Raw genomic sequence first — 27,117 nt, 5'->3', positions numbered from 1 at the left:
CTCAGGTAGGCACTGGTGCAGGTTCTTTGGCTCTTGAATGGAGCTCTGGGTCAAAGTGCAATCAGGTCTGGGAAACAGGTGGATGGGAGACTGGGTCATAGGTTGTCATATTCTCAATTAAAGGATTTTTAGCCTGAGGACTATCTCGAACACTCTGTTCCAATGAATGAGTCACCCATACACACAGGTGTAATATGGGTCTGCAGAAGGTCTGGATGTCCCAGCATACCAGAAGCCCCACTCCCTCCAGTTCAACCCTTGCATTCCACATCTAGAAAACTAAAGTTCAAAGAGGTATAGCAATTGTCTGGAAGCCTGAGTCCAGGAACTGAGTTGCCGCTGTCGCCAGTAGGCAGGGTAGAGATCTCATTCTTCTCTCGGGCGCCACCCTCCTTCCACCAGTCACCGCAAAAGCCCTCACGGGTGCCCACGCCGCTTTCAAAAATCACCGATTTCCGAGCCCAGATTCAACTCCCAACCAGCACCTCTTCTCTCATTCCAGTACCCCACCCACACCCCCCAGTCCCAGACTGTGAGCTCTCCTAAAAGGGCTAAGGATATGTAGAATACCTTTACATGCATTGTAGTAAAAAAAAAAAAAAATCAGTCTACCGAAACTCGCTTTTGTGCAGAGGCTGCGGGCTGCAAACACCAAAACTCGCCGGCTGGAGAGCCATCCTTGCTTGGGGAAGGGGTGCAAATAGGGGTGCAATTGACCTGGGGGTCCGGGAGGCGCCGAGTCTTGGGCTAGAGGCGGAGCTTTGCAAGGTGCGGCAGGGGGAGTGGTGGGGGGAAAGGAGAGGACCCCGCACCCGGAGTTTGCTAGACTCCGCTGGGGGAAGGAAGGCGCTTGGAGGGGGGCGAGCCGAGAGCGGGGACTCGCAGGTTGGAGGGTGCGGGGCGGCTGCGGGGCTGCGGAGTTGCGGCGGGAGCGGGGCGGGCGGCGTAACCGGAGGCGGAGGGGGCGGAGCCGGGTTCGCAGCTGCCACCCTGCCGCGGGGCCCCGGCAGACGACACCCGCCCGCGGCGGGGCACGCACCGCGCGCACTCACTCGCCAAACAATGCTCCGAGGCGCCCGGCGGGGCGGCTGGAGGCTCGGCGACCGACGGCGAAACCCAGCCACCGCAGCCCCGAGGTGAGCCCGCCACGCTTCTTTGGCCCGATCGGCCTTTATTATGTTTGGTCTGGCACCAGAGGCCGCAGAGCGCGAGAGCTTTGGAGGGGCGCCCCGATCTCCCAGCGGGCGACCCCCGGTCGCTGATCGCCCGGGTGACAGGCGGCCGATCCGGGGAGGTGGAGCGAAGGGACCGCGTGCGCCGGAGGTTGCGGGCGCCCAACCTGGAGGGACTGACTACGGGGAGCCCGGGGTTGGAGGGTGTATTTCGAATTCTTTGGAGAATCACGCTCTTTGGAGCCTGGGGGGAAACTTTCCTTCGAGTTTCGGGAGGGGAAGGCGGCTGTTGGGCTGGGCTTTTCGGGGTTCGCTTGCTCAATGGGGGCCGAAGACAGCGCCGGTGGGTGCTAGCGTGGAGGTTTCCTTTCCACCCACCTGGGAATACTGTCAAAGGAGCCGAAGCCTCCGGGCAGCTTGGACCCGTCGGCTCGTGAGCCATGGTGTCTCGCATCTGTGCAGCCTGGCTTAGATGCCAGCTCCTCTCCTGCGCACCGAATCTCCGGAGAGAATGAGGTGATGCCTTTTTCCAAGCCCTGGCCGAACCCTCAGAAATGCGTTCTGTGAGCACGTTCTGAACCTAGGCGCGCGCGCACACACACACACACACACACACACACACACACACACACACACACACACACGAAGTACCCCCTGAGTTGGAACCTTTCTACTTTCCCAGTCCCATGCCTGAGACCCAAGGCTGGACCAGGCAGTGCTCAGCGGCTGCTCCTCCCAGGTAAAACCCAGCTCTTTCTTGGCAAAGCCCAGAGCAGCGGGTCTGGAGGAGGTGGAGGGGGCCCTTCCCGGTGCCTGCAGCTCTGTGCCAGGTTCTTGACACCTTCGACTGGCCTGAATATTAACCTCTTCTGGTTTTGAGGTGGCAATTTGACAGTCTGCCCTGGGGCTCTTAGCTGTTCCCCTGCCCTCTCCCCCTCTCCCCCCAGTCCTGTGGAATTTGAGTGTCTTCTTCCTTGTTGGCTGTTTCAGATTGTAGTAAAGCTAGCCTGTGGCTGCTTGAGATTGGATTACAGTGTATTAAAGAAGAAAAAATAAAGAGAAGTTGGTTGACTGTATATTGTACTCTTGTGTGATGGGCTGGTGACCAGGTTGAGGTTCTGGGCCACCTCTATTAGTAGAGCTTTGAAATCACTTCAGACTTATCTGAAGTCCTACATAGTTCTTGATTTCTGGGGCTGCATTAATTTATATGAAGTTTTAGGTGGCCTGTCTCTGGAATTCAGACTCTTTGGGGGTAAAGCATAAGCAATATTTGAAGTGCCCGAGGGTGTGGTCTTTGGAGCCTGACATTGAATGCATGGACTCAGCCAACCTCTTGCAGATGCTTTCTGAACAAGGCTGCGAGTGACAGAGCTGACAGCTCCTGTCTGGCGCACACGGTCGTCTGCAAATCTAGTGCAGAAGTTTGCAGAGGCAAAGCGATTTGATCATGACTGGGATCTGACAACAAAAAGGCTGCGATCCTTTTTTAATCTTCCATCTCAGCCTCCCACTGGAGGGGAATTTTGCATAATTCTGGGGGCTGGCTCCCCTCTGAGGTAAGGCATGCAGGCAGGGAAGTTGGCATTCTCAGGCTGGGGTGAGTGGGCACTGGTAAGCACAGCACAGTGGGCACCTCTTGAGTTCCCCCTCACCTTTTCCGACAGTACATCCTTGTCTTTCCAGGCACAGAACAGTTCTAGAATGGGATAGTCTTTTCTGATCTGACCAGTGGGAATGTCCTTGCTGCTACTGAGAAAGCAGTTTCCACAGGATGCCTTGAGTCCAGAGACAGAAGCTGAGGACTTCATTCCACTTTGGTGTTCAGGACCCTCACACTCATCCCTGAAAAGCCCTTGAAGCAGCCTGGGGGGAAATCTCTGTCAGAGCTGAGGAAGTGATAACTCAGAAACCTGCTTAAAGGAGTTCTGAAGGAGGCTTCTAGCATATTAGTAACTCAGAACCTGTAGTAATCCAGGGCTAACCCAAAGTCCCAGCTTTAGTGGATTCATCAGTCATAATGGAGGAGAGTGGACCTTGTATTGTGTGGAGGGGAAGAAATGCCTGGATGCCATCCAGGACTGTCTCTGTGACTGTGACAGTCCAAGGAAGTGGTTAGCTGCCCAGCTCCTCTGATAGCCCAGCCTTATAAGGCGCTTCAGTTGGCGAGGAATCCACTCAGAACTGCTTACAAGCTGTAGGAGTCCCTAGCTTTTTGCTGTGGCCAGGAAGGTGGGAGAGACTCCTGCAATGCCATCTCTACCGGAGAAAAGACCTACTTCTAATCTCAGGGCAGGAATATGCCACTTGCACTATTGATTTCCCAAATGCCTATACTTTTCTTTCCCTTCTGATATTTAGCAGTATAACCTAGAGCACTGTGGGGTCTGAGATAGGAAAACACGTGCGTGTGTGTGTGTGTGTGTGTGTGTGTGTGTGTGTGTGTGTGTGTGTGTGTGTGTGTGTGTAGTTTAACTGGCAATAATCTTCAAGTAGGGAGGCTCAAGTCTGACAATGGTTGGTGAAGGACAATTACTTGTCTTTTATTTTAGGGTTCATTTAGCTTTACAGTGAGGGACCAGGGAGATAATTCAAACAGTAGGACACATGCCTAAACTGTAAAAGGTTCTGAGTTTGATCCCATACACCTCATGTCTCCCCACCCCCACCCTAAGTACCACAGGATGTCCCTTGTTGAGCCTAAACACTGAATTTTCAGGTTTGCCACTAGAGTGCCTCAAATTAAAAAAAAAAAAAAAAAAAAACAGAAACAAAAACAATAACAAGATGTATTGGAACTTTTGGCTCACTTTGGAGGGAAAATCTGTGCCCCCCCACCCCGGATGCACATGCAGGGAGATTCTAGCTTCAGCTGTACCCCTGGTGGAGAATGTGGGAGAAAGAAAGAGAACATTTCTTACAAATGTTCTGGAATAATCTTTGGGACTGCTGGCACCTTTCTGGTTAGTCCTGTTGTTAGAGTGAGCAGTAGCTTTTAACCACCACTGTGCTGGTTAGCAGATGGAGAAAGGTTGCATGCAGAGTGCTGGATGAGAGACCAACAGCCTCAAAATAAATTCTCATGGGCGTAAAATGAAGTGCAAACCTTAAGGTAGAATATTCTCTTTTTCACAATGACTCCAATTTTTGTTAATTAAGCCACATGCAAGTGTTAGCCACCAGCGGTATATGCTGGGTCAACTTAATTGAAATATGTTCACCTTAGATTCTCAACAAGGATTTTCTGAACTCTCTCCTTGGAAGAGTTTAAATGAGGAAAGGGAGCACTGGGCTGCTAGCAAGTCTGAGCTTTGTGGTATGGTGCAATACTTTTGTAAAGCTGGTTTCTTTCTGTAGATTTATCACAATCTTTTATGGATGGCTCTTAGTTTCTATCACTATCATTGCTTGGGCATTTGGAAAATGAGAATGACAATGTCTTGAGGTGGGGCCTATCTTGTTCAGGTGAATAATGTTTACAGCTCTGTGAGCTCCTCTCAGTGATGACTAAACTAGGTTACATCTTCCATTTTGCTTTTGGATGCAACTAACTCAGCAAGTGGATCCACTTACCTCCAAGATGTCTCTTCTCTTCCTCACTTCTCTCCAGCCTTCTTCTCTCCTCTTAGCTCCTCTCTCCGTTCTGTCCCATATCTCAGCTCTGTGGACCTAAGTACTGGATTGAGTAACATATATTAAGTAAGGGGAGGGGGCAGATTCCTGAGATGCCATCCAAATTATGCCAAGGTGAGGGAGAGCAGGCTCTCCTGTTTCTCCTGTTTGATCTGAGGTATGGACCATGGTGCTGATTTTAGGGACCAAGCTTGTCTCTTCATACACAGTTCATGGTTAAAAATGATAGCTCAGGACAGGAGCAATAGTACAATGGGCAGGGTATTTGCCTTGCATATGGCCCACACAGGTTCAATTTCTGACATCCATTATGGTCTCTGTAATCTGCCAGGAGTGATCCCTGAGCTCAGAGCCAGGAATAATATCTGATTACTACTCTCCCTCCATCATCAAAAACTAGTGATAGCCCAGGTCCAGAGAGATAATACAGTGGGTAAACACTTTCCTTGCCAGCCATCAATGGGGTTTCTATTCCAGATACCCCAGAGGGCCACCAAGTACCATCAAGAGTGTTTCCTGAGCACAGAACAAAGAGTAAGACATGAGCAATTTGGGGGGGGGATGAAGGGGCTTGGGGGCCACACCCTGCAGTGCTCACAGAGGTCACTCCTGACTCTGCAATTAGAAATTATTCCTGGCAGGCTTGGGGGACTGTAGGGGACCCAAGGATCAAACCTAAGTCGCCATGTACAAGGCAAATGCCTTACCCACTGTGCTATCACTCTGCCTCCCCAGTAGCATCATTTTTGACTCCCAAAACAAACAAACAAACAAACACACACAGATAGCTTTTCTTCTGAAACCCACTCTTTTTATCTGTTGTGCTTCCTACCTCTCAGATCTTGTTTTGCATGCACCATGTCCAGCTTCTAGACCCTTTACATCTAGCAGTGCATGAGGGACAAGCTTCTCATTATGATCTTGGGGTTTTTTTTTTTGTTTTTTTGTTTTTTGTTTTTGCAACTGCCCCAAACCTTAAAACACTAGACAATACGGGAAGGAGATATCATTTTCATTCTTAACTCACATCACAGAAATTCTCTTTTGTTTCTTTTGCCACTAACAAAGCCATACCACTAGAAAATAAGAACTGTATGTCAAGTCGGAATGAATGGGATGCTGATCTTTACCTGTTGTTGGATCCTTTCTTCCTTCCTTCTTCTCTTACTGGATTTGCCCTACCTCATTCCCAGGCCAAAGAGCTCTCTAACTAGCCCAACATTCTGCTTTTCAGGAAGTATCTCTGTGATCCCCTCCTGCTCGCCACCAGATCACTCCAGAGAACCAGGCCCAAGATGAACCAGGACACCATTGGCTCAAGATGCAGCAGGCCATCCGACTGAACCCTGAGAGCATGAAAATGTCTGCGTGCAGTGACTTTGTGGAGCATATCTGGAAGCCTGGGTCCTGCAAGAACTGCTTCTGCCTGAGGAGTGACCATCAGCCAGCACCTGGCCTGCCCCAGGCCCGAGCTGGCAGCCTGCCCCTGCCCCCTCACCTGCCCCCCAGGCCTGAGCTTTGCCGCCTGGAAGATGAAGGCGTGAACAGCTCACCCTACTCCAAGCCCACCATTGCTGTGAAACCCACCATGATGAGCTCTGAGGCCTCCGATGTATGGACAGATGCAAGCATGAGCACCGACGTCTCGCAGGTATGGCTGACTAAGCCTTTTGGTATTTTTACAGGGCTTGCTCCTGTTGTAACACTTGGGTACTGGCTAGTGGCCAGGAGGGCTGTTAGAGCAAGACTCCTCCCACCAGAGTCTATGCCATCTGCTTGCCCCAAAGTTGCTCCTTCCTTGAGGTTATATAAAGGCACACAATACTGAGGATTTGGGGGAAAGAAAAGCTTAAAACCATTTTTATCTATTCTTATAAATATCCACACAAGTTGGTGGTTGTTGCACAATGAATTACTCCCGATACCATGACCTCATCTCTTCCCTGCACCCATCCTTGCCACTTTTCTTAGTTGATTTTTTTTTTTTTGGGTCACACCCGGCAGCACTCAGGAGTTACTCCTGACTCTATGCTCAGAAATCAGTCCTGGCAGACTCAGGGGACCATATGGGATGTCGGGTTTCGAACCACCGACCTGCATGAAAGGCAAATGCCTTACCTCCATGCTATCTCTCTAGCTCCCTTAGTTGATTTTAAAGCAAGTCTAGGCATCATTTCATTTCAGTGTATCTTTAAGATATAAAGTCTTTATAAAAATTCTAATCACAATATCTTTATTTTAAGCAGATATTCTACCATATAGTTCCCTGCTAATGTCCATATTTTCACTGTGTATGTGTGATGAGGAGGTGTTGGCCATATCTGGGCTACTCTCTGCACCAGACTTGAGGTACTCTTAAGCACTGCTTTGAGGACCAGGTAATGCCAGGAATGAAATCCAGGGCTCCCACATGTTCCAGCTTTTAGAGAAATCTCCCAGACCTTGATTTTATTTTTATTTCTTAAAATGTTTGTTTGTTTGTTTGTTTTGGACCACAACTGGCAATGTTCAGGGCTTTTTACTATATCTGCACTGAGAGATCACTCCTAGCAAGGCTCAGGGCCCCATATATAATGTGGAGAGTTGAACCAACATTCTTTGCATATAAGGCAAGTACTTTCCCTGCTGTATTGTTTCAGGTCCAATATTATCCATCTTGAAATGTGAATTTTACTAGTTTTGATGAAACACTAACAACATCTATTTCTATGGGTCAAGACATTCTGCACAACCTTTGAATCTCCATTTAAAAGGCATGATTTTGAGAGTTTTTGGGTCAGGCTTCCAGAGCAGCTATCTCGTGGCATGTCCAGAAAAATAACCTCCCTAAGATATAGACATGGTCTAAGAACTTCTGGCTGCCTTTGGGCCTTTATGCCTGTTTTTGTTTAACTACACTGGTATGGAATAACTGAGGAATAGTGTGTAAACTCAGATGAATTCAGAAGTCAGTTTTCAATCTGAGGAGAAGCCATAGTGGGAGGCTTTATCTCGTTATCTGTGATTTTATACTTTGCACCGAGCTCCTGTCCCTTTCTAAGGCCCTTTGTTACCTTCAGTGGTCACTCCCAGACCCCAGAAGTTATTGCTCAGAGACATCTCAGAAATGCTGTTGTAACCTAGATATATCTTCTAGGAATAAGAGGTGGGAGAGACATGGCAAAGAAGAGAAAGGGCCATCGCTTCAGTGATGAGAGAGACCAGTGCACCTCTCTGTCATGGTTTAACCAATATGCGCTGGGTCTGAGGCCCTGCTGGGAGCAATAGCACTTTTCTGGCTCAGAGAGAAAGAAGGGAGTCAGGCCCAGCTCAGAGCCCACCCTCCAGTCCTGCTCATAGCAATCAATCAGAGTATTTGACAAAACAAAAGCCTTATAGGAATTCAATTAAATGAAAAGCCCTCTGAGGGACCAAAGAGCTAATACAGGGGAAGGTGGGTGGGGTGGTGAAAGTCCTGGGGTGCTGTGTCTGCAGCACAGTGGACCTACCCCAGCTTCACTCTCTCCCTTTCTTCTCTGGCAAGGCCTAATGTGAATTTTGTTTTTTTTTTCTCCTGGTGGGGACTCTGTGCAGGTCATCTGGAGACGTGCCCCTGGCAAGCATCCGCTCCCCAAGACTCAGGAGGACTTGCCCATCGTGTACCTGGGCAGCTTCCGGGGCATGCAGAAGTCTCCTGGGTCCCCCACCACCGCAGATGGCCACTCCCGCTGTCCCCCTGCCTACACCATGGTGGGCCTGCACAGCCTGGAGGCACGGGGGAACCCCGCTTTCCACCCAGTGGGGTACCCCGCCGAGAAGGCTAACCGGGAGGAGAAGGCTGTAGGCTCCTACCCAGAGGTGCCCCTTGCGCAGGAGAGTTTCCGCCAGAAACTGGCAGCTTTTGCCGGCCGCACGTCCATCTGCCCCAAGGGTCCTGGGCCCGAGTCGCTGCCCTCGGAAGATGACAGCGACCAAAGATGCTCCCCGTCTGGAGACAGCGAGGGGGGAGAGTATTGTTCCATCATGGACTGTTGCCCCGGGAACCCTGCCACAAACGCCACCCCGGCTCAGGGTTCTCAGCCCAGTGCAGGCTCTGGGGACTGCCCTGCTCACCACTGGAAGCAGACGCCCCCCGAGAAGGAAGCAGCACACTGGGGAACGTGCCCCCAGGAGACCTCACTGCGCCTGGACACGCAGAAGGCGCCCCTGACCTCCGAGGGGACCGCTTCTTCCGATGGCAGGTCTTGTGGGAGCCGCAGCAGCGGCACCAGCAGCCCCTTTGCCCTCCACCTCGAGAGCGATTATTGCTCCCTAATGAAGGAACCTGCGCCCCCCGGGATGCACATGCAAGGAGATTCGGGCTGCCACGCGCTGGGGACCTCGGGCCTGGACCTGGGTGCAGAGTCCTCGCCTCCAGCCCAGGCTGAGCCCATTTACGCTGAGAGCACCAAGAGGAAGAAAGCCGCTCCTGCACCATCCAGGCTGCAGGCCAAGGCGGAGGTGGCTAGTGCGCCCCAAACCCAAGTGCGGACCCCTAACACCTGGACTCAGAAAACTGCATCCAGCTGGGGCCGGGAGCGGGAAGGTCCAGATCCGATCCCCCAGGTGGCAGCCACCATCACGGTCATGGCGGCCCACCCAGAAGAGGACCACCGGACCATCTACCTGAGTAGCCCCGACTCTGCAGTGGGGGTGCAGTGGCCCCGAGAGCCGCTGAGCCGGGTCACAGACGCCAGTGTCCCAGACGCTTCAGCAGGGCCGGCGCTGAATTCCAGGGAAAGCCGCCGCCAAGATCCTGCCAACGAGAACACACACAAGGGGAGGCCTGCCATCCCCCCAAAACTGTCTAAAAGTAGTCCTGGGGGCTCCCCAGTGTCGCCTTCTGCTTTCCCTCTAGCCGATCTCAGTGAGGGGAACTCCGGGACTGGACCTGGACCCCAGCTCTCATCCAGGCCTCCTGCTGACCCCGCTGCTCCATGCCGGCCCAATGGTGTAGCCAGCATCGACACTGCCAAGGGCCCCCCACCTGCCACATCTTCGGCAGCCTTCGACCAAAGGCGGCCCCGCTTCCAGACCGGGGCCTGGAGCCGCCAGTGTCGGATCGAGGAAGAGGAGGAGGTGGAACAGGACCTGTTGAGTCAAGGTTGGGCTAGAGAGAAGGAAAATGGTGCCAGGGACCTCTCAAGCTCCTCAACCTGGCATCGCCTTCATCCTCCAGACAGCTCTTCTGAACCCAACAATAAAGTTGGGGTGGGCATGAGCAAGTCCGCCTCTTTCGCCTTCGAGTTCCCCAAAGACAGAAGTGGGATGGAGACCTTCTCACCTCCACCTCCGCCTCCGAAGTCAAGGTGAGTCTGGTGGTCAAGTTTGATCGCTGGGAATTTGACAGGATTTAGAGTTCATCCAGAAATAAAAATTCCTTGTGTTTGCTGCCTCTAGCCAAGGTCTTCAGGCCCTGGCCTGGCATGGCCCTGAGTCTGTAGTATCTGTGGACCAGGGTGTGCCCACAGGCCCGTGCCCTTGGGTCTGTTTTCTTGCGTAGTTGCTCATGTTTCTGTTCAGCAAACAAACGGACAAGCAATGTCCTGTTTGGGACAAGAGACCTAGAGTGGATCTTTGCATAGAAGCAACGTCAAACTGGCACTCTTTCTCGATGCTCCTATTTGTATACTTCTAGAACTCTTCCAGCGTTCCCCAGGAAACTGTGAAGTTCTCCATTTATATAAACAGGCTAGAGGCAAAAGGAGACAATGCTACAGAATTTGGAGAGGTTAAAAGATGGGGAGATGAATGGGCTGAGCCAGTATGTGTTTGAAACTTTGACCCTGAACTCTCGAATAAATGAAGGTCTCAGCAGTGAAAAGAATAAGTCACTAGACTATGGACCAGTAGTTAAGGCAGATTAGGCATTTAGGCCTTGGGGGTCAAAGACAGATGAACTGGAGGTTGTGATCCCTTGTGGATTTTCAAAGGAAAAACAATATCATTTCGTTGGAGATACCGAATCTCTCATAGCTTTCTTCACTGCTTTACTGCTGTTTAGTGCCAGTTTAAAGTACCTTTTAAAGGTGCAAGACAAATCATGTTTTATTATTTTTTAAAGACACTGAATTGTGCTTAGAACTTAAATTTTAGGGAGGAGGGTTTAACTTAATGAAAGGATGTTTTTCTTCACTTTGAGCAAAACAGATTTCTTTTAGGGAAAGGAGAAACTGCTGGTCTTTACAAAATTCAGCCTTTCCCAACAAATTAGAGTCAGGAGCAGGGAACTGACCCAAGAGAGAAGTAGCCCTCTACTTGGTTTTGAGCATGAAGTCCTCTCAGACACTTTGCTCTGATGTTGGCTTTTCCCATGAGCAATCCTTTATTCTGGACTGGCGCTGGCCAGATGCCAATGTAATGCAGAGTAGATATCTCTAGTCCTTAGGGAATTACAAACATTTTGGCTACAGTTTGGATTTTTAGGGGGCAGGCACAGACGTAGGATGGGCCTTCAAATGACACTCAGGAGGATTGAGGTCTCCTGGTTATTGTCAGCAGTTTAAGTTGGGTCTTTGAATATGCTAAGATGATTTGGGCCATCCTGAAGGTGACTAGGGACCTCCAAGGCCACATAGGTGATGTGCCTCTAAAAACCATGTGGTACCAGGGTATGAACTGGGCTCAGCCACAAGCAAAGCATGTGCCTTTGACCCTGAACTCTGGAATAAATGAAGGTCTCAGCAGTAAAAAGAATAAGTCACTAGACTGTGGACCAGTAGTTAAGGAAGATTAATTCATTCATTCGTCAAAACTGTGCTGCCCAGGAGAGAGGAATTATAATCCCTAACTTCCTCCCAGATTACAAAATAGAAGGAACTGAGTCATCTGCCAAGGTGACCCAACCATACCTAGAATGAGGAGCCAGAGTCTGCCTGGAGACACCTAGGCACATCTGCTGGCATAAGTAGATGTGAAAAGGCAGGTCTGGTTATCCAGCATGGGCGTGGGAGCTGTCTGCCTTGAACTTGGGATATTAGTGGAAAGCTCAGATTTTCTGATTTCTGATTTAGAAAATCAAGCTATTGCATCGTTGTCACTTCTAGGCCAAGTGATCTTGTGTAAGCCACTTCCTCTCTCTCTTGTGGAACAGTCATAATTCAATGTAATAGCAAGTTGTTAGCACAATCTAGTGCAAAGGTTAGTTCTAAGGGAGTCAAAGGCCCTTGAGGTTTTGACTGACAGTCACTCCTCACCCTCTAGGAATAGATCTGGCCCAACTTCAGGAGCCATGGTGAGCCTTGGAGAAGGAACTCAAAGCTTCTTTGAGAACCTTGGGGCTTGGAGAAAGGACTGTCACCATGGCAACGTGACTCAGATTTTCATTAGTATCTAGGAAAGGACCAGAATCTTTAGAGTAAGTTTGCTGTAATAAAATCATAGGCAGCTCAAACCAGGCATTCTGGACTTCAAATGTTTTAAGGTAATAATAATAAAAAGGGAAAGACAAAAAGTCTTCATTTTCAAGACTTTTAAAAGAAACACATAGCAATACTTCCAAATAAAGTAAACAAGTGGGCTTTTTGCCTTTCATGCAGCTGGCCTGGGTTTGATCCCTGACATCATTTAACCCTGTCCCCCAGGAGTGATCACTGAACCCAAAGCAAGAGCAAGCCTTCAGTACTGCAAGTGTGGCCCCAAAACAAACCAAAGAAAACTAAAAGAAAGATATAGAAAATACTAGCTTAAGGAAACAAATAAAAAGAGAACATAGATACTATTTAAAAATACTCAGAATATTGTTCATATTGGAAGAAGCTGTTGCTAGTATCACTGACATAATCTCTTAAATCATTGATCATCTCCTCCATGAGGAGATAAAGGGTCTGCTGGGGAATGACCCTCAACTGACTTTTCTTTCTGGAACTCAGAAGCCACTCAATGGATCTGATGCCAATTCCTGGACCACCCTGAGGAAGGTGGGAGGCTGATGTGGATTTTCCAACATGAAAACATGGCTTGTTCTCAGCCATTCAAGGCTCTTGCCATTTCTTCACCTGGTAAATGGATCCCATGGCTGAGGACTGACCACTGTAAGAGCAGAGATAGCACATGGCAGGATGTGTATTGTGTCTACTCCAGACTCAAGAAAGGGTTTCTTTATGAGGGCATTGATTCTCTTCATGCTCACATCCTTGGAGCCCTCTGCTTTCCAAGGCCTTCATGGAAGACTAGAGAATTATTTTCTGTTTAACTGATGCACCTATTTTACAAAATGGACTCTGACTTGCAGGCAAAAATGAGATACCAAGAAGTAATTTAGACTTCCTGATTCCCTCTGGAAGACTTTGGAAGTAGCTTATGTCAATTTGGTAAACTACCATTACACTTCCTGAGATGCCTCTTGCTGTAATTCCTTCAAAACAAAGGCTCTTCAAGATCATTTCATGTTCTGAACAGTTTTTAGGAAGAGTGTAAGTGTGTACCCCACCTTCCTCTGGAGCAGGTGAGGCAGATGTAGCTGCATGACTGCTGCTTGCATTAACCATCTCATATCTCTTTAGGAGACCACTGAGCCTGAATTTCCTCTGCTTCAATTTGAGAGATAGAAGGTGGTTGAAAAATGCTGCTGATTAGCAAACCAAACCTGTTAACAAACTGGAAAGTGCAGGAAAGGAATGTGGTCTTCTTTGCTTAAATGTCACATTTAAGATTTAAGGCAGTTTATGGGCCAGAGTGATAACACAACAACAGGGCATTTGCCTGCACACGACCAACCTGGGTTTGATCCTTAGTATTCCATACGGTCCCCTGAGCCTGCCAAGAGTAATTTCTGAACTCAGAGCCAGGAGTAAACCCTGACCACTATCTGGTGTGACCTCACCCTGCCCCTACCCACCCCCCAAATAAAAAGATTTAAGACAGTTTAATGAGATCAGCAGTTCCAGTGGGGGTGGGGCATACATTTAATTTTGCTTGTTAACTTCTCTGCACATTCAAATCTGCTATCAAATGACTTGACTTTGGGGAAGAAGGGGAACAATGTCAGTTGAGGGAGAGACATCTGTGTAAGGGCAGACCAGCATTTGACCAGGAACTCCCAAATTAGAATGATAGGCTTGAACTCAGAGGTAGAATGTGTGGACAGGTGAATAAGTAAGACAAGGGTCAGAGGGGTTTAGCCTCAAAATATAATGTGAACCAGCTACATACCTATCTCTTTACTCTCCTGTGTGAATTTTAGGGAGCGGAGACCCACTCTGCTTTTGGAAGATTTACTTAGTTGAAATTGTTTTCCCACCTTGCTTCTCAGCAAATGATGAGTTGCCACAGTGTCACAGGCCAAGCTTAGTTCTCAAACACCTCTATCTACCCATTCGGTATGTGGACTTTCTGAAGCCCTATCTCAGCATGAGCTCGAGGAGGGGAATCTTATAAGATAGGCACTTGACTCAAAATTTTATCTACTCTTAATCAGTCAAGCTCCCAGTGCTTTTGTTCTGGAGGCATTTTGGACAGTCATAGGTGACAGAGGGCTGGAGTGCATTTTCACATTCATAAGTGATGAGAGGGTGACAAGTTTCCTGGGGCACCCCATTATCATGGTTCATCTTGGGTTTTCCCATGTGGCATTTTGAAAAATCACAATTTGTATTAAAAAATAGGATTGTGTGCCTAGACTCTTCACTGTGTTTTAACTTCTTGGATAAAACTGAAATAAGACAGCTGGAGGTCAGGTGGGTGGAGTGAGCACTGAGCATACTTCAGGGTGAAAACTTGCCCCCCCCCACATACTTAGAGCTTGGCAAATAGAACAAAGCCCATGTATTTACAATGGAGGTTTATATTTTTGCTCCATTCCAGGGCAATTAAATCATTGGCCTCTTTTCATGAGTGTCTGGATAGAGCTTAGAATACTGGATATCAGTGATTCCATATCAGGGAAGTTAAAATTGGTTCCTAGCTTTGTGTTCTATAATTTGAAAATATACCTCTAAGTTGAATATATAAGGTCTTTAGGGCCTTTCCTCCCTCTCTGAACATGTTTCCAGGGCTAAAATTAAAAAGTAGAGCTGATTTCCTTCATTCTTCCAGTATCAACTCATCTTTCTAGAGGGTTTTATGCACAGAGTGGGAAAACCAGTGCTCCGGTTTCTGCTTCTCCAGGGCCCTAAGGGATGTGCTGAAGTAAACCAGCAGGTGTTCATTACTATCCCCAATAGCTCTCTCAGACTGATTCCCTTTGATGAGAGTGTTTGCATAGCAATGGGATTCTCCATTCAGCTCAGTAGTACAAATGCATCAGCATGATATCCTACAGTACTGCATAAATTGCCATTCCTTTACCTGCCTTTTGCCTTATCCAAGATCAAGGTTAGCACACGCATGTAAAAACCTTTTCAAAAGACCAAGTACCAGAGATAACTCAGTGGTTTGAATGCATATTTTGCTTCTTGAAGATTCAGGTTTGATCCCGCAGCACTTCCAGGAATGACCCTTGAGCACTACCAGGTATAATCTCACAAACAAAAACAAGCAAACAAGCAAAAACAGAACAAAAAATGACCTGCTGCTCCTTGCAAGAAAGGAGTCTGCATAGCCATCTTTAATTTCATAATGTCTTACTCAGTGCATAGTTTATACTTGACGCTCAAAATTCCATCCTTCTATTCTCCCCTCCCTCCCTCCTGCCCTCCTTCCCTCCCTCCTTCCATTCCTTCCCTCCCTCCTTCCCTCCCTCCCTCCCTCCCTCTCTCCAGGTATCTCACCTCGTGGGCTTGGGGGATTATATAGGGTGCCAGAAATAAACCTGGTGCCATAGTACAGCTCTCTACCCACTATACTATCACTCTAGCCAAGAAATATTTCCTAAATAATTAGCTGTAAGAAGAGAATGTGCACTGTTGATCTCAGATCCAAAAGGGCCTAACTCTACGATTTTTACATCAAAAGATTTTGAAGAAAGAATTCTCTTTAAACTTTTGCACCAAAGTATTTTTCTGAAATTGGGTTGTCCAGGACTATTCTGGCCCTTGTTGGGAGTTAAAACAGTGTTTCCTGAGACATATTAAATCAATCTCTGTGTGTAGTGCCTGGCAGTATAAGGGCCATGTTTATAACATGCACTTTTCTTTGACTTTCCCATTAGATATCTTAGCACAGTATCTGGCACCTGGTAGGCATTAAGTAAAGGATTATTAATGAGGATAATCAATAATCCCCATTGAGGATTATTGTGAGGTAGGGAGGCCAGAATAAACTACAAATTTTGTCCTGATTTTTCACTCAACACCCCTTTGTAATTCTGCAGCTAATCTTGCTCAATAAAACATTGTCACCTTGAGTTTAGAAGTGGAGGTTAATAATTATTAATGCTTCAAGGTGGGCAAACACCAGATCGGCACAATGCATCCTTTCACAGATTAATTATGCTACAATGATTATAAGTTTCACATTTGGAACCAAACTTTAACTCTCTCTTTCTCTGCTTTTCTCTCTTTTAAACTTAAAGCTGAGCAGGTGTGTTGAGCGAGCCCTCTCTTGCCACAAGAATGTTCCTTTCATGTAGGAATCACCTAAGGACTTTTTTTTTTTCTCTACCAGCAAGTTGCAAGGAATTCTAGGGTGTGGTTTTACTTCTCTGAGGATAGATTTTTTCCAGCCTTCTGAAGTGAGTTAAAAAATACAAACATCGGCCATATGATCAAGGTCCATCAAGACATTAGAGGAATGTACCTTCCAGAATGATAGCCTACTCTTTTGTTCTGAACTCAGTGAAGGAAACATTTTCTTGACTTGTAGTGCAACTAACCCGTGGTTATTATTTGGAAACCATTATTATATTTATTAAGGGACTTTGATTTTCTTCCATTGGGGTTGATGAACCTTCTTTCTATATAGTCATTGTCTTTTCTTTCTACAGCTAGAGACTTGCAGGTGTTAAGGTCCTAGCCTCCACATGCAGAAATGGCTCAAATTTTCTTTCCATTTGCTTTTGAATAGATCTTTAAAGAGATGGGCATGCTGTCCCCAAGCAACTTTGTAGATCACCTATTTCAAGCAACTTTTGCCTAAAGCCCTGTATGGCTTATCTCATGTGCTTATCTCACAGGCAGACTTGGGAGAACAACTATATATTGTAGAGGGAAAGGAAAATCTCTGGAGAAAATATTCCTTAAAAAAGTTTATTTTGGGAAGTTAAAGAGGTAGTGCAGTAGGTAGGGTATTTACTTTAATTGCAGCTGACCCTGGTTTGATCCCCATGTCCCATAAGGTCCCCTGAGTCCTGACAGAAGTGATCCCTGAACACTGCCATGTGTGTCTTCAAATAATACCAAATTAAAAATATTATTACCTAAGTATGTTACTCTTTAGTAAATTTCCATTTAGAATACTGTCAAATGAGTTTGAGTTCTGAGTTCTTGGTAGTCTTTTTGATGCCCATTTATAAATGCAGGTGCTGTGAAAGTTTCTAAATCTAAAATCAAGGGAAATAGTTGTCAGTGTTATCACTATGTCTTCTGATTTGTAGAAAAACCTCAAATGTCCCCTAGAACAAGAAATCCATATGACAGAGTCCGGTAGAAATATGGCTCCACTGGAGAAATACTAGAGGAGTTGAAATACTTTGACATATTATTAAGTAATAATATGACCTTGAAGAGAAAGAAGGAAGGGAACAAGAGTCTGTAATTTAAAAATTCATCATAGTGGGCTGGATAGTACAGTGGATAGAACTTGCCATGCACATGACTGATCCAAGTTTGATCCCCTCAGTACCACTCAGAGTAATTCCTGAATTTAGAGCCAAGAGTAACTTACTGAGTGCTATCAGGTATGACCATAAAACAAAGAAAAAATTCTTATGAGGTTGTGATGTCACTCAGCAGTAGATAGTATGCCTTACGTGTGTGTGAGGTCTGGGGTTTGACTCTAGTAACAACGATCACAATAATAATGATAATGATAATAATAATAATAATAATAGCAGTAGTAATCTGTGCAGATTAAGAGGAAGATAGCAGTTAAGAAAATGATGACTTTGAGACACCTGCTTTGGGGAATGGGAGTTCAAGAGCAAGGAATACTACATGCTCCAGAATCAGGTGAAGTCAGCAAATAAAAATGATTAAGCAGAGAACATTGGGATCTCTTGTGCAATAGTGAAAAGTGTGAACATTTTTGTCTAATTCCTGGCATAAGTCTCCTAAAATACTTGGAATTTCTGAACAAGCTGAGAACCAAAGATGTGTCTTTCACATTATTGTGTTTTTTAAATAAATATCTTTATTTAAGCACCATGATTATAAACATGTTTGTAGTCAGGTTTCAGTCATAAAAAGAACACCTCCCCTTCACCAGTCCTACATTTCCACCATCAATGCCCCCATCCCTTATCCCCCACCATTTGCCTGTATTTGAGATAGGCATTTTACTTCTTTCATTTATTAACATTGTCATGATATTTGTTAGTATAGTTATTTCTCTAACTGCACTCACCACTCTTTGTGGTGAGCTTCACATTGTGAGCCTTCATCTCTATAGTCTCTGGGCATTATTACAATGATGTCTTTTATTTATTTTTCTTAAAACCTATAGATGAGGGAGACTTTTCTGTGTCTCTGACTATTCTCTCCCTCTGACTTATTTCACTCAGCATAATAGTTTCCATGTCCATCCATGTATAGGAAAATTTCATGACTACATCTCTCCTGATGGCTATATAATATTGCATTATGTATATGTACCACAGTTTCTTTTTTTTTTTTTTTTTTTTTTTTTTGGTTTTTGGGACACACCCGTTTGACGCTCAGGGGTTACTCCTGACTATGTGCTCAGAAATCGCCCCTGGCTTGGGGGGACCATATGGGACGCCGGGGGATCGAACCGCGGTCCGTTCCTTGGCTAGCGCTTGTAAGGCAGACACCTTACCTCTAGCGCCACCTTCCCGGCCCCATACCACAGTTTCTTTAGCTATTCAACTGCTAAAGATATCCTGGTTGTTTCTAAAGTCTGGATATCGTAAATAGTGCTACAATAAATATAGGTTTGCAGAAGGCATTTTTGAACTGCATTTTTGTGAATTTTTGAGTGGTATAGCTGGATCATATGAGAACGCAATTTCCAGGGTTTTTTTTTTTTTTTGAGGAATCTCCATTGTAATAATACACAGAGACAATAGACTTGGAGGCTGGAAAAACTGGCCCACAGTATGAAACTTACCCGAAGAGTGGTGAGTGCAGTTAGAGAATTAACTACACTGACAACTATCATGACAATGGTAGTGAGTGAGAGAAATAGAATGCCTGTCTCAAATACAGGCAAGGGGTAGGGAAGAAGGGAGATGGAGGGAATATAGCACTGGTGAAGGGGAGTGTTCTTTTTTTTATAAATAAAACTCAACTACAAACATGTTTGCCATCATGGTGCTTTAATAAAGATAAACTAAATATAAAAAAAAAAGAAAGTAAAAAAATGTGTCTTTTATTTCAAGAAAAATTTACTTCTGGACCCCACCCAGGTTTGATGCTGGCTGCCATCCTTAGGGAATTGGAAGGTTTGTTTGTTTTTAAATTATTTTTATTGAATCATTTCACTGTGAATTATAACATTGCTAACTTTTTGTTCTTCTGGATTTTGTACATATTTTTTAAAAATAATTTCTTATTTAAGCACCGTGGCTACAAAAATGTTTGTAGTTGGATTTCAGTCATTTGGATTAGTTCATCAAATGTATACCACCCTTCACCAGTGTAACTTTTTCCCACCACTAAGGTTAGAAGTTAAATCTGACCCTCATTCCCCAACCCTGTAGAAAGATGGATGAATGTAGAGGATGAATCAGTAGCCATTGACTACAGGAAGCCAAATACTGTGTGGAGTGAGGATCACTCTGAATGGTTAGAAATGACCCAACCTTTTAGGGCAGAAGGTAGAAATGAGGAACCATATTTTACACAGACTTCCTCAGCAGAATAGTTGCCCTTTGAAACTGGGTCAGTCAGTGGTGTTGACTTCATGCTCTTGCTGAGGGAGGGAGTGGTTTGAACTTGCCAAAACCAATTGTCCAAAAACTAGAGAGTTCTGATCAGGTGCAGAGCAATGTGGTGACTGGACTTGAACAGTCAGCAGAGCCACAAGGTGTTCCAACTTGAATGGTTAGCACTAGAACCATGATATCACCCAAGATAATGAGGAACAGTTTACTATTGTTTGGGGTTAGTCAGTGGTCTGCTTCCTTTGTGTGCTGGGGAGCCGGTTGGAAAGGGAAAGGAAGGGAGTGAGACTGATGATGTTTGGTGGGGGGTGCAGGCAGACTAATAGGAGAGTCTTCTTTTCCTTGTTATTGAAGGGATTGGGGGAGGGTCACAACCCACAGTGCCCAAAAAGCTATTCCTGGCTCAGTGCTTGAGAGTGACACTTGAAAATGCTACAGAAATTGCATGTGGTGTAAAGGATGTAACCAGGATTGGCCACATGCAAGCAATAAGCTTGCATCCCATACTCTAGCACGTATTTCTACATTTTTGCATTGAGCCAGATAGAGTTCACTTGGCTTAGTGCATGCCTTTCCTGTGGGTAGCATGAGCTTGATCCCAGCAGCACATAGTTCCCCAAACACTACCAAGTGTAATCCCCAAACAAAAACAATAAAAATCTAAATAATTGAACTAAGCAACCTGGACAGCTAAGAGGCCTGAACATCTATCTACATAGATTCAGACTGAGTTTTGCTGGTGGACAAGCCATATCTTCCCAAGCATCTAAGAAAAATGGCATGACCTCAAAATATAGCTCTGATTAAGTATCTTCTTCTGGATCTCTTCCAAGTACAATGCTTAAGTAGAGGTAACAAGGAAGAGTGAAAGCAAAATCTTGCAATTTCAGAATTTCTATGTTTATTCCACATTGCTCAGAGTTCTCCCCAACTCCCTTACTATCCTCTGGGCTCTTTAACTAGAACTTTCTCTATGCATACATGCCTCATTTCAGCACATATCACTTTATTGTGCTTTGTATACTGTCAGAGGTTTCTTTTATTTTACAGTGCCAGAGACTAGGGCTTCTACTCTACCACTTTACCACATTCAGTGCCTCAAATATTATACATTGTATAAAACCCACCAGCAACAAGATTAGTATTTGTTAAAGGTTCACATGATACTATTTTTCAGCAAATATTTTAAGTTGTTTTTGTTGTTGTTGGTGGTGTTTAAGGGCCAAACCAGCGGTGCTCAGGGCTGAATCCTAGCTCTGTTTTTAGAAGTAACTCTTTGCAAGGCTTAGGGACCATACAGAGTATTGGAGATCAAACCAAAGTTGGCCAAGTGCAAGGCAAGCACCCTACCTGCTGTACTATCTCTCCAAACCCTTTAGTAGATATTTGAACTAAGGTATATACATTATTTCTAAAACACAATACTATTGTACACTTAAAAAAGTACATCTTAGTGCAAACCTCAATTTTATATGCACCAGAAGACCCAACATTGTATGACTTGCTTTATTGTGATATTCACTCTAGGGCCATGGTTTAGAACCAAATACTCTGGAAGGTGTGCCTATTCTTGGTGCCATTTTTAGCACCTAGTAAATATTGACTTGTTGAATCTTCCACCCCAAGTCCATGTCATTGCTAACCCATTTGACAGATGATACCCTGAAGTTCAAAAAAACTGATTGTTTGAAGGCCACAGTCAGTGGCAGCAGAATCCAAACCCAGGTGGTAAAGCGCTTCATCTGGGGGATGCTGAGGTCCAGTTGGACATACTTAGTCTGCTGTTTTTCAGAAAGTTGCTAAGCTTGTTCTTATAACTTCCTACCAGGAGCCAGAAGAGATGGTGGAGGAGGTCTTTCTGGGTTGGTGGCTCCAGTCTTTTAATTTATTTTCTCATCTTTTCATCTGCCCACCTTGTGTGGACACATCTAAAAATTTCTCCATGACTATCCAGACAAAGAGGAAGAGTCTTACTATTCACGACAGATTGCTTTGGAGGAAGAGCTGTGTGGTCTGGGGATGGAGTCACACTTGTAAATGCTTCAGTGTTGTAGACCTTTAGCTGTGGCCTCTCAGCAGCCCACTTGCCAGTATACCTGTGTGCAGATTTGGCTGAGACCTCCCACAATAGAAATGCCACCATCCACAACTGCCCTCTGGCTCCCAGCAGTCCAGAGCTCTGAGTGTCCAAGCAAACAACCTCACATGCTGGGGCCACAGATAAAGGACTTTTATTTCCAGACCCCTAAAATATCATTTTTCAAAAATAGTCAGAAGTTTCCTTGCCAAAAATCATCAATCTATCTATCTATCTTACCTATCTATCTATCTATCTATCTATCTATCTATCTATCTATCTATCTATCTATCTATCTAATCAAGGCAAATGCTTAGACATTGTTTGAATAATTTAAGCTATTTAATCCTTGACTAAAACTAATTAGCCTAAATATTTTGGTGGTTGACCCCATCTTTAAAAATAAGTATGATTTCTTTATTCATGTCATTAAATTCTTTCCACTAAATGTAAAATGCTTTCAACTTAAATTTGAACCAAAGGGCTTTGGGGCTCAGTTCTACCCCCATCTTCTGACCCCCTGCAGTCGCAAGTATATGATCTACAAATGCATATTAACAAGCTTGCTTTCTGGGGACCATGGAGGTGTGGAGGTCCCCTGGTCTAACCCAAAATGAATATAATGTCCTACTTTTGTTTGTCTTCCTAAGTTTGTGGGAAACATCTAATAAGTCTGTTTGTCTCAGTGCACACCGGTGGTTTTTTCAGGCAGTGCTTGCAGAAAAAAAGTAACTCTCTTAGCATCTTCATCCAAGACTATCACAGTTTAAAAAATTTTACAATAAAGCCAATGTGTCTTCTTGGTTATATCTTGCCCCTTTTTTTTCTTTTTTTTTTTTTTTATAAAAATAATAATTCAGTGTAGAAACCCAGTAAGAAGGATATTGCAATATTTCAGACAAGAAACATGAAGACTAGTAATTATTCTAAAGTACAAAATATGAAATAAAATTTGAGCAAATTGTGGAGTAAAGATTGAGCACAAAGGTGAATTTTGCAGTTTTTTTTTTTTAAATTTTTTTTTTATTTAAACACCTTGATTACATACATGATTGTGTTTGGGTTTCAGTCATAAAAGGAACACCACCCATCACCAGTGCAACATTCCCATCACCCAAGTCCCAAATCTCCCTCCTCCCCACCCAACCCCCGCCTGTACCCTAAACAGGCTCTACATTTCCCTCATACATTCTCAATATTAGGACAGTTCAAAATGTAGTTATTTCTCTAACTAAACTCATCACTCTTTGTGGTGAGCTTCTGAGGTGAGCTGGAACTTCCAGCTCTTTTCTCTTTTTCATCATATCTTCTAAAACAAACAACTGAAAACAAACAAACAAAACACCCCAAGAATTGTATAAACTTAAGTTTGGGACTGTTGGATTTTGCAGACATAAGAAGATTCTGCTATTTAGTCCATCTTTCCTGCAAGTTTCTTGCTCAGCATCCCTGCCTTTTGCAAGTGTTGCTGGGCAAGTATTATTCTTTCTTAAAAGAAACATTCATCTCCTGAGATGCCCCCGAGTTATTGAAACAACTTAATCAAGAAGGATTGAATAATCACTCCATGTTCCAGCCTCTGACTGTGCTCCCACTCCCTCAACAGTTTATAATCTGAGGGTAGCAACATGAAAAGAGGAGAATAAGCTCTAGGATAATAACGAAATGCTCCGTGATAGGACTCAGACTTAGTTCAGTATGAATTTCAGAGAGAAACAAAGGATCAGAGCAGATGGGAAAGATTTGGCACGGATTTGCAGATAAGTGATGCTGACACTGGGGGCTCCTAAGGATGTAAAGTTTTGAAAAAGAAAGACTATTGAAGTGGTAAAGGAAGGGCAGTTGAAGGTACTTTAGAGTCAGTAAGCAACTTGTCCCAGCAAAGGATATATGAAAGGAAGTTCACAATGTATTAATCAAAATGTGGCTCATCTATTTGCTAAGTAAAAATATAGGCATGTACTCCAAATTATAGACACAGAGAGGGAAATATTTGAAATTGAGGTTGTCATGAAAAATCTGTGTCTCTTTCCTACGAATGAGTGAACTGATTCAATATGGTGGCCATGATGTCTCTGTAGCAGTGCTCCATGGAGAACTGTTCAGGATCAGCCATCCTACTGAGAAGTCTTCTGGACATATTTTGAGCTAGGATGCTCAAAATACCTCAAGGCTGTAATTCTTTTCAGAATTATGAGACTTAAAGCCTAGATGTACTTATGAGAGGAGCTTCATAAAATTTTATCTAACAGGTTGCAAGTTTGGTTTGTGACAACATAGTGGGCATTATATCAACTCCACACACTATTGTGTCCCCCACACCTCAAATCATGCTCTGTGTGGGCTGTTTGTTTGGCCTGGAAAAATCCCAGGAATGGTATTCAAGATAGATAAGTAGAAGTGGGTGTCCTTCAGGTACAGAAGCATGAGATACATTAAAAACCAGAGTATTCTTACTCACAAAGGGAACCCTATGTTTCAGCTTGAATGGAGTCAGAATTTGGAATCAAGGCTATATAACTGAAGGGTAGTAAATACTGGAATGAAGATTTAGGGAGGGTAGGGCATGTTTGAATCGCCTCTCAGGATGGAGTTCCACAGACAATTGAAGATTTGAAAGCTGCAGGTCACAGAGGCCAAGCCGTCCCATTTTCCTGCTTTTGCAGGAAGTGATTTTGTAGAAGTCAGAGAGGAACTGAGGGGACCCAGCTCTGAGCTAGTGATTTTGCAGCTGGCTGCAACACAATCGCATGTTTCCGAAGTGGCTCTTTATTCTCTGAGTGGCTCCTCAGGACCCCACCGACACCCTTCCACTGGCCATGGGGCTCTCGGAAGCCCTAAAAGTAAGTTTGGCACCTCAAGCTGGAGTCTAGCATGGTAAGACAGTCTCAATTCTTTGATTTCTGCATGACTTGGTTTGTCTCTGTTTGTCACTCCTTGGCAACTGTAAAAAAAAACAAAAGTCTAGAATTTTGGGGTGTTGTAGAGCTACCACAAAATTCAGGTATTCACTGAATTTCAGAGGAAATTTGACTGATCTGAGGTCTTGGAGTTTGACTGAGGTTCTGGGGTTAGGGACCGCATCTAAAGTTGTATAGCGTTCTCATTTTCTGTTCTAAAGGCACAAAGCTCTCCAGCAAGTGTATGTGAGCGCCAAAGCTAGAACACTGTAGATGAAAAGATGGTCCAGCCACACTTTCAGCCATGCTGGCGTGTGTGAAGCTGGAGATAGTTTCTGTCCCACACGGGTCTATCCTGCATCTGTGGAGCTTTTTGGCTGTTGAAAAGCTTGAGAGTATTTTTAGAGGAGGCTTGTTCCTACAAATGAGGAAGTCTGGCAGATGGCCCTTCCGGCTGGATATTTTTTTTCCAGGTTTCTTACAGCTCTAGTAGGGAGAAAACTCTGGCAAGGTTTCTTTTTTGTCAGGACAACGGGTGAAAAGGCATTTTGAAAGTACAGGGCGGCAGCTGTGGGCGCCGAGTCTCTCAGGACACTGTGGTTCTGGCCCTGCATTTCACCTTACTCGCTTGTGACTGTGTCTAATCAATGGGGGAGGCAGGAAAGGAAGTCTGAGCAAGAACAAGTCATTTATCACCCTGCCTGAGCAAAGCCATCTGTGTGGGCCCAGCTCTCCTGCAGCTGATAAGAGTGTTATTCACCACCCAGCAAGGAAAAGACCAGCGTCTGTGGTTTGGGCCATTGAAGCCACTTCCTTACATTTCATGACACCGGTTTTTATCCTAGAGACATGCATACCAGCTTTATAACACACAAATCAATTGATCATTAATGAAAGAAAGCTCTCTCTCTGTCTCTGTCTCTGTCTGTCCACAACTGCACAACTGGCAGAGCTAAGTTTTTACTCCTACTCTGTGCTCAGGGATCACTTCTGTGATGTTTGGGGGGATCATTTGCAGTGCTGGGGAATCCAACTTGCATCTGACCTGTGCCAGGCTAGGACCCATGTCTCCAGCTGGAGAAAAATGTCTTTTGTTAAAATAAGTGGAATCTTGTTCTACCTTGATGAGCAGATCCAGATTGTCATTTGTCCTTGCCTCTGGCAAAACAAACCATGAAGGTGCAGAAAAGTCAGTCAGTGATCTCACTAACCCTTCATCCACAACATATAGAATAAGAATATTACCAAAAAGTAAAGTTATGGGTAAACATTTTTATATAAATATAATCACTACTAAAATGAATCCTGTATTGAGTGATACAATATACATTGCAAAGTGTGTAAGTTGAGTCAATTTAAGGAAAGTTAGTGGAACTCATCCCAGTGACAAAGGAGGAAATGGAATTTTTTTACAAGAGAAATAGAAAAAGCATTTAATAACATGCAAGGCCTAAAAATTATTATAAAACAGAAGACTTGTAACAGTGTGCCTGATCCCAAGTTTTTGTACTCTACAATCTTCTTTTCCATTTAAAACTTGTCAAGCAGGACCCACAGCAAATTCATACTCAACATTGAAACAACCTTTGTACTGCTCAGAACTTGAGAGCTATATATTTGTATATCTGGTCCTTGTGAATTCTTCTTTAAATACTTAGTTTTTACTTTTATCCTTTTTTTTCTATTTTAGGTCACAACATTGGTGCTCCTGGTATTGTGCTTAGGGATCACAACTAGCTTTGTGAGGAGTGGAGAGAGAAGGGACACCATATTTAATTCTACTGTTAAAATTAGGAATATCCACATGCAGGGCAAACTCCAGCCCCCTTAACATCTCCAGCTCTTTACCTTAAGTGTGTGTGTGTGTTTGTGTGTGTGCGTGTGTGTGCTCATGAGAGAGAGAGAACATGCCGAAAGTGCGCGTGCATAAGTTCTTTAGTATTTTGTAGCTTTATCTACTTCCATGAATTTCATCTCATGTGTTTTTAGAAGCTTATGGACCCAAGAGTTGGGCCTGTTCAGTAGCTGAATTGTTAGTATTTGTCCCAAGGCAACTTTCTGGACCTGAAGACCAAAAGTCTCTAGATTGGATTTTGTAGAATCCAGGGTTGTTGAGTTGATGCAACTGACTATTTTGCTAGACAGAGAGCTATCCCCACTCCCACCCACTCCCCCACTTCATACCCCGAATTCATCTGAGTAAGCAAGTCATTCTTTTTTTTTTTTTTTGGTGTTTGGGTCACACCCGTCAGTGCTCAGGGGTTACTTTTGGCTCTGCGCTCAGAAATCGCCCCTGGCAGGCATGGGGGACCAGATGGGATGCGGGGATTCGAACCACCATCCTTCTGCATGCAAGGCAAACACCTTTCCTCCAGCTAT

General features: G+C 44.9%; 1 protein-coding gene across 1 annotated transcript in view; it reads left to right on the top strand.

Moving 5' to 3' along the window:
- Positions 1–1,011: 1,011 nt before the first annotated feature.
- Positions 1,012–27,117, top strand: part of PRAG1 (PEAK1 related, kinase-activating pseudokinase 1) — a 54,385-nt gene continuing 28,279 nt past the window's right edge. The window contains exons 1-3 of the mRNA XM_049772325.1: positions 1,012–1,136; positions 6,040–6,456; positions 8,379–10,132. Of these exons, the coding sequence (XP_049628282.1) occupies positions 6,127–6,456; positions 8,379–10,132 (2,084 nt within the window). The 5' untranslated portion in view covers positions 1,012–1,136; positions 6,040–6,126. The remainder of the gene's footprint in view (positions 1,137–6,039; positions 6,457–8,378; positions 10,133–27,117) is intronic.

Source organism: Suncus etruscus, chromosome 4 (genome assembly GCF_024139225.1).
Source record: "Suncus etruscus isolate mSunEtr1 chromosome 4, mSunEtr1.pri.cur, whole genome shotgun sequence".
In the NCBI taxonomy this organism is placed as follows: domain Eukaryota; kingdom Metazoa; phylum Chordata; class Mammalia; order Eulipotyphla; family Soricidae; genus Suncus; species Suncus etruscus.
Note: the sequence above shows the minus strand (reverse complement) of the source record. Positions and strands in the feature narration are given on the sequence as shown.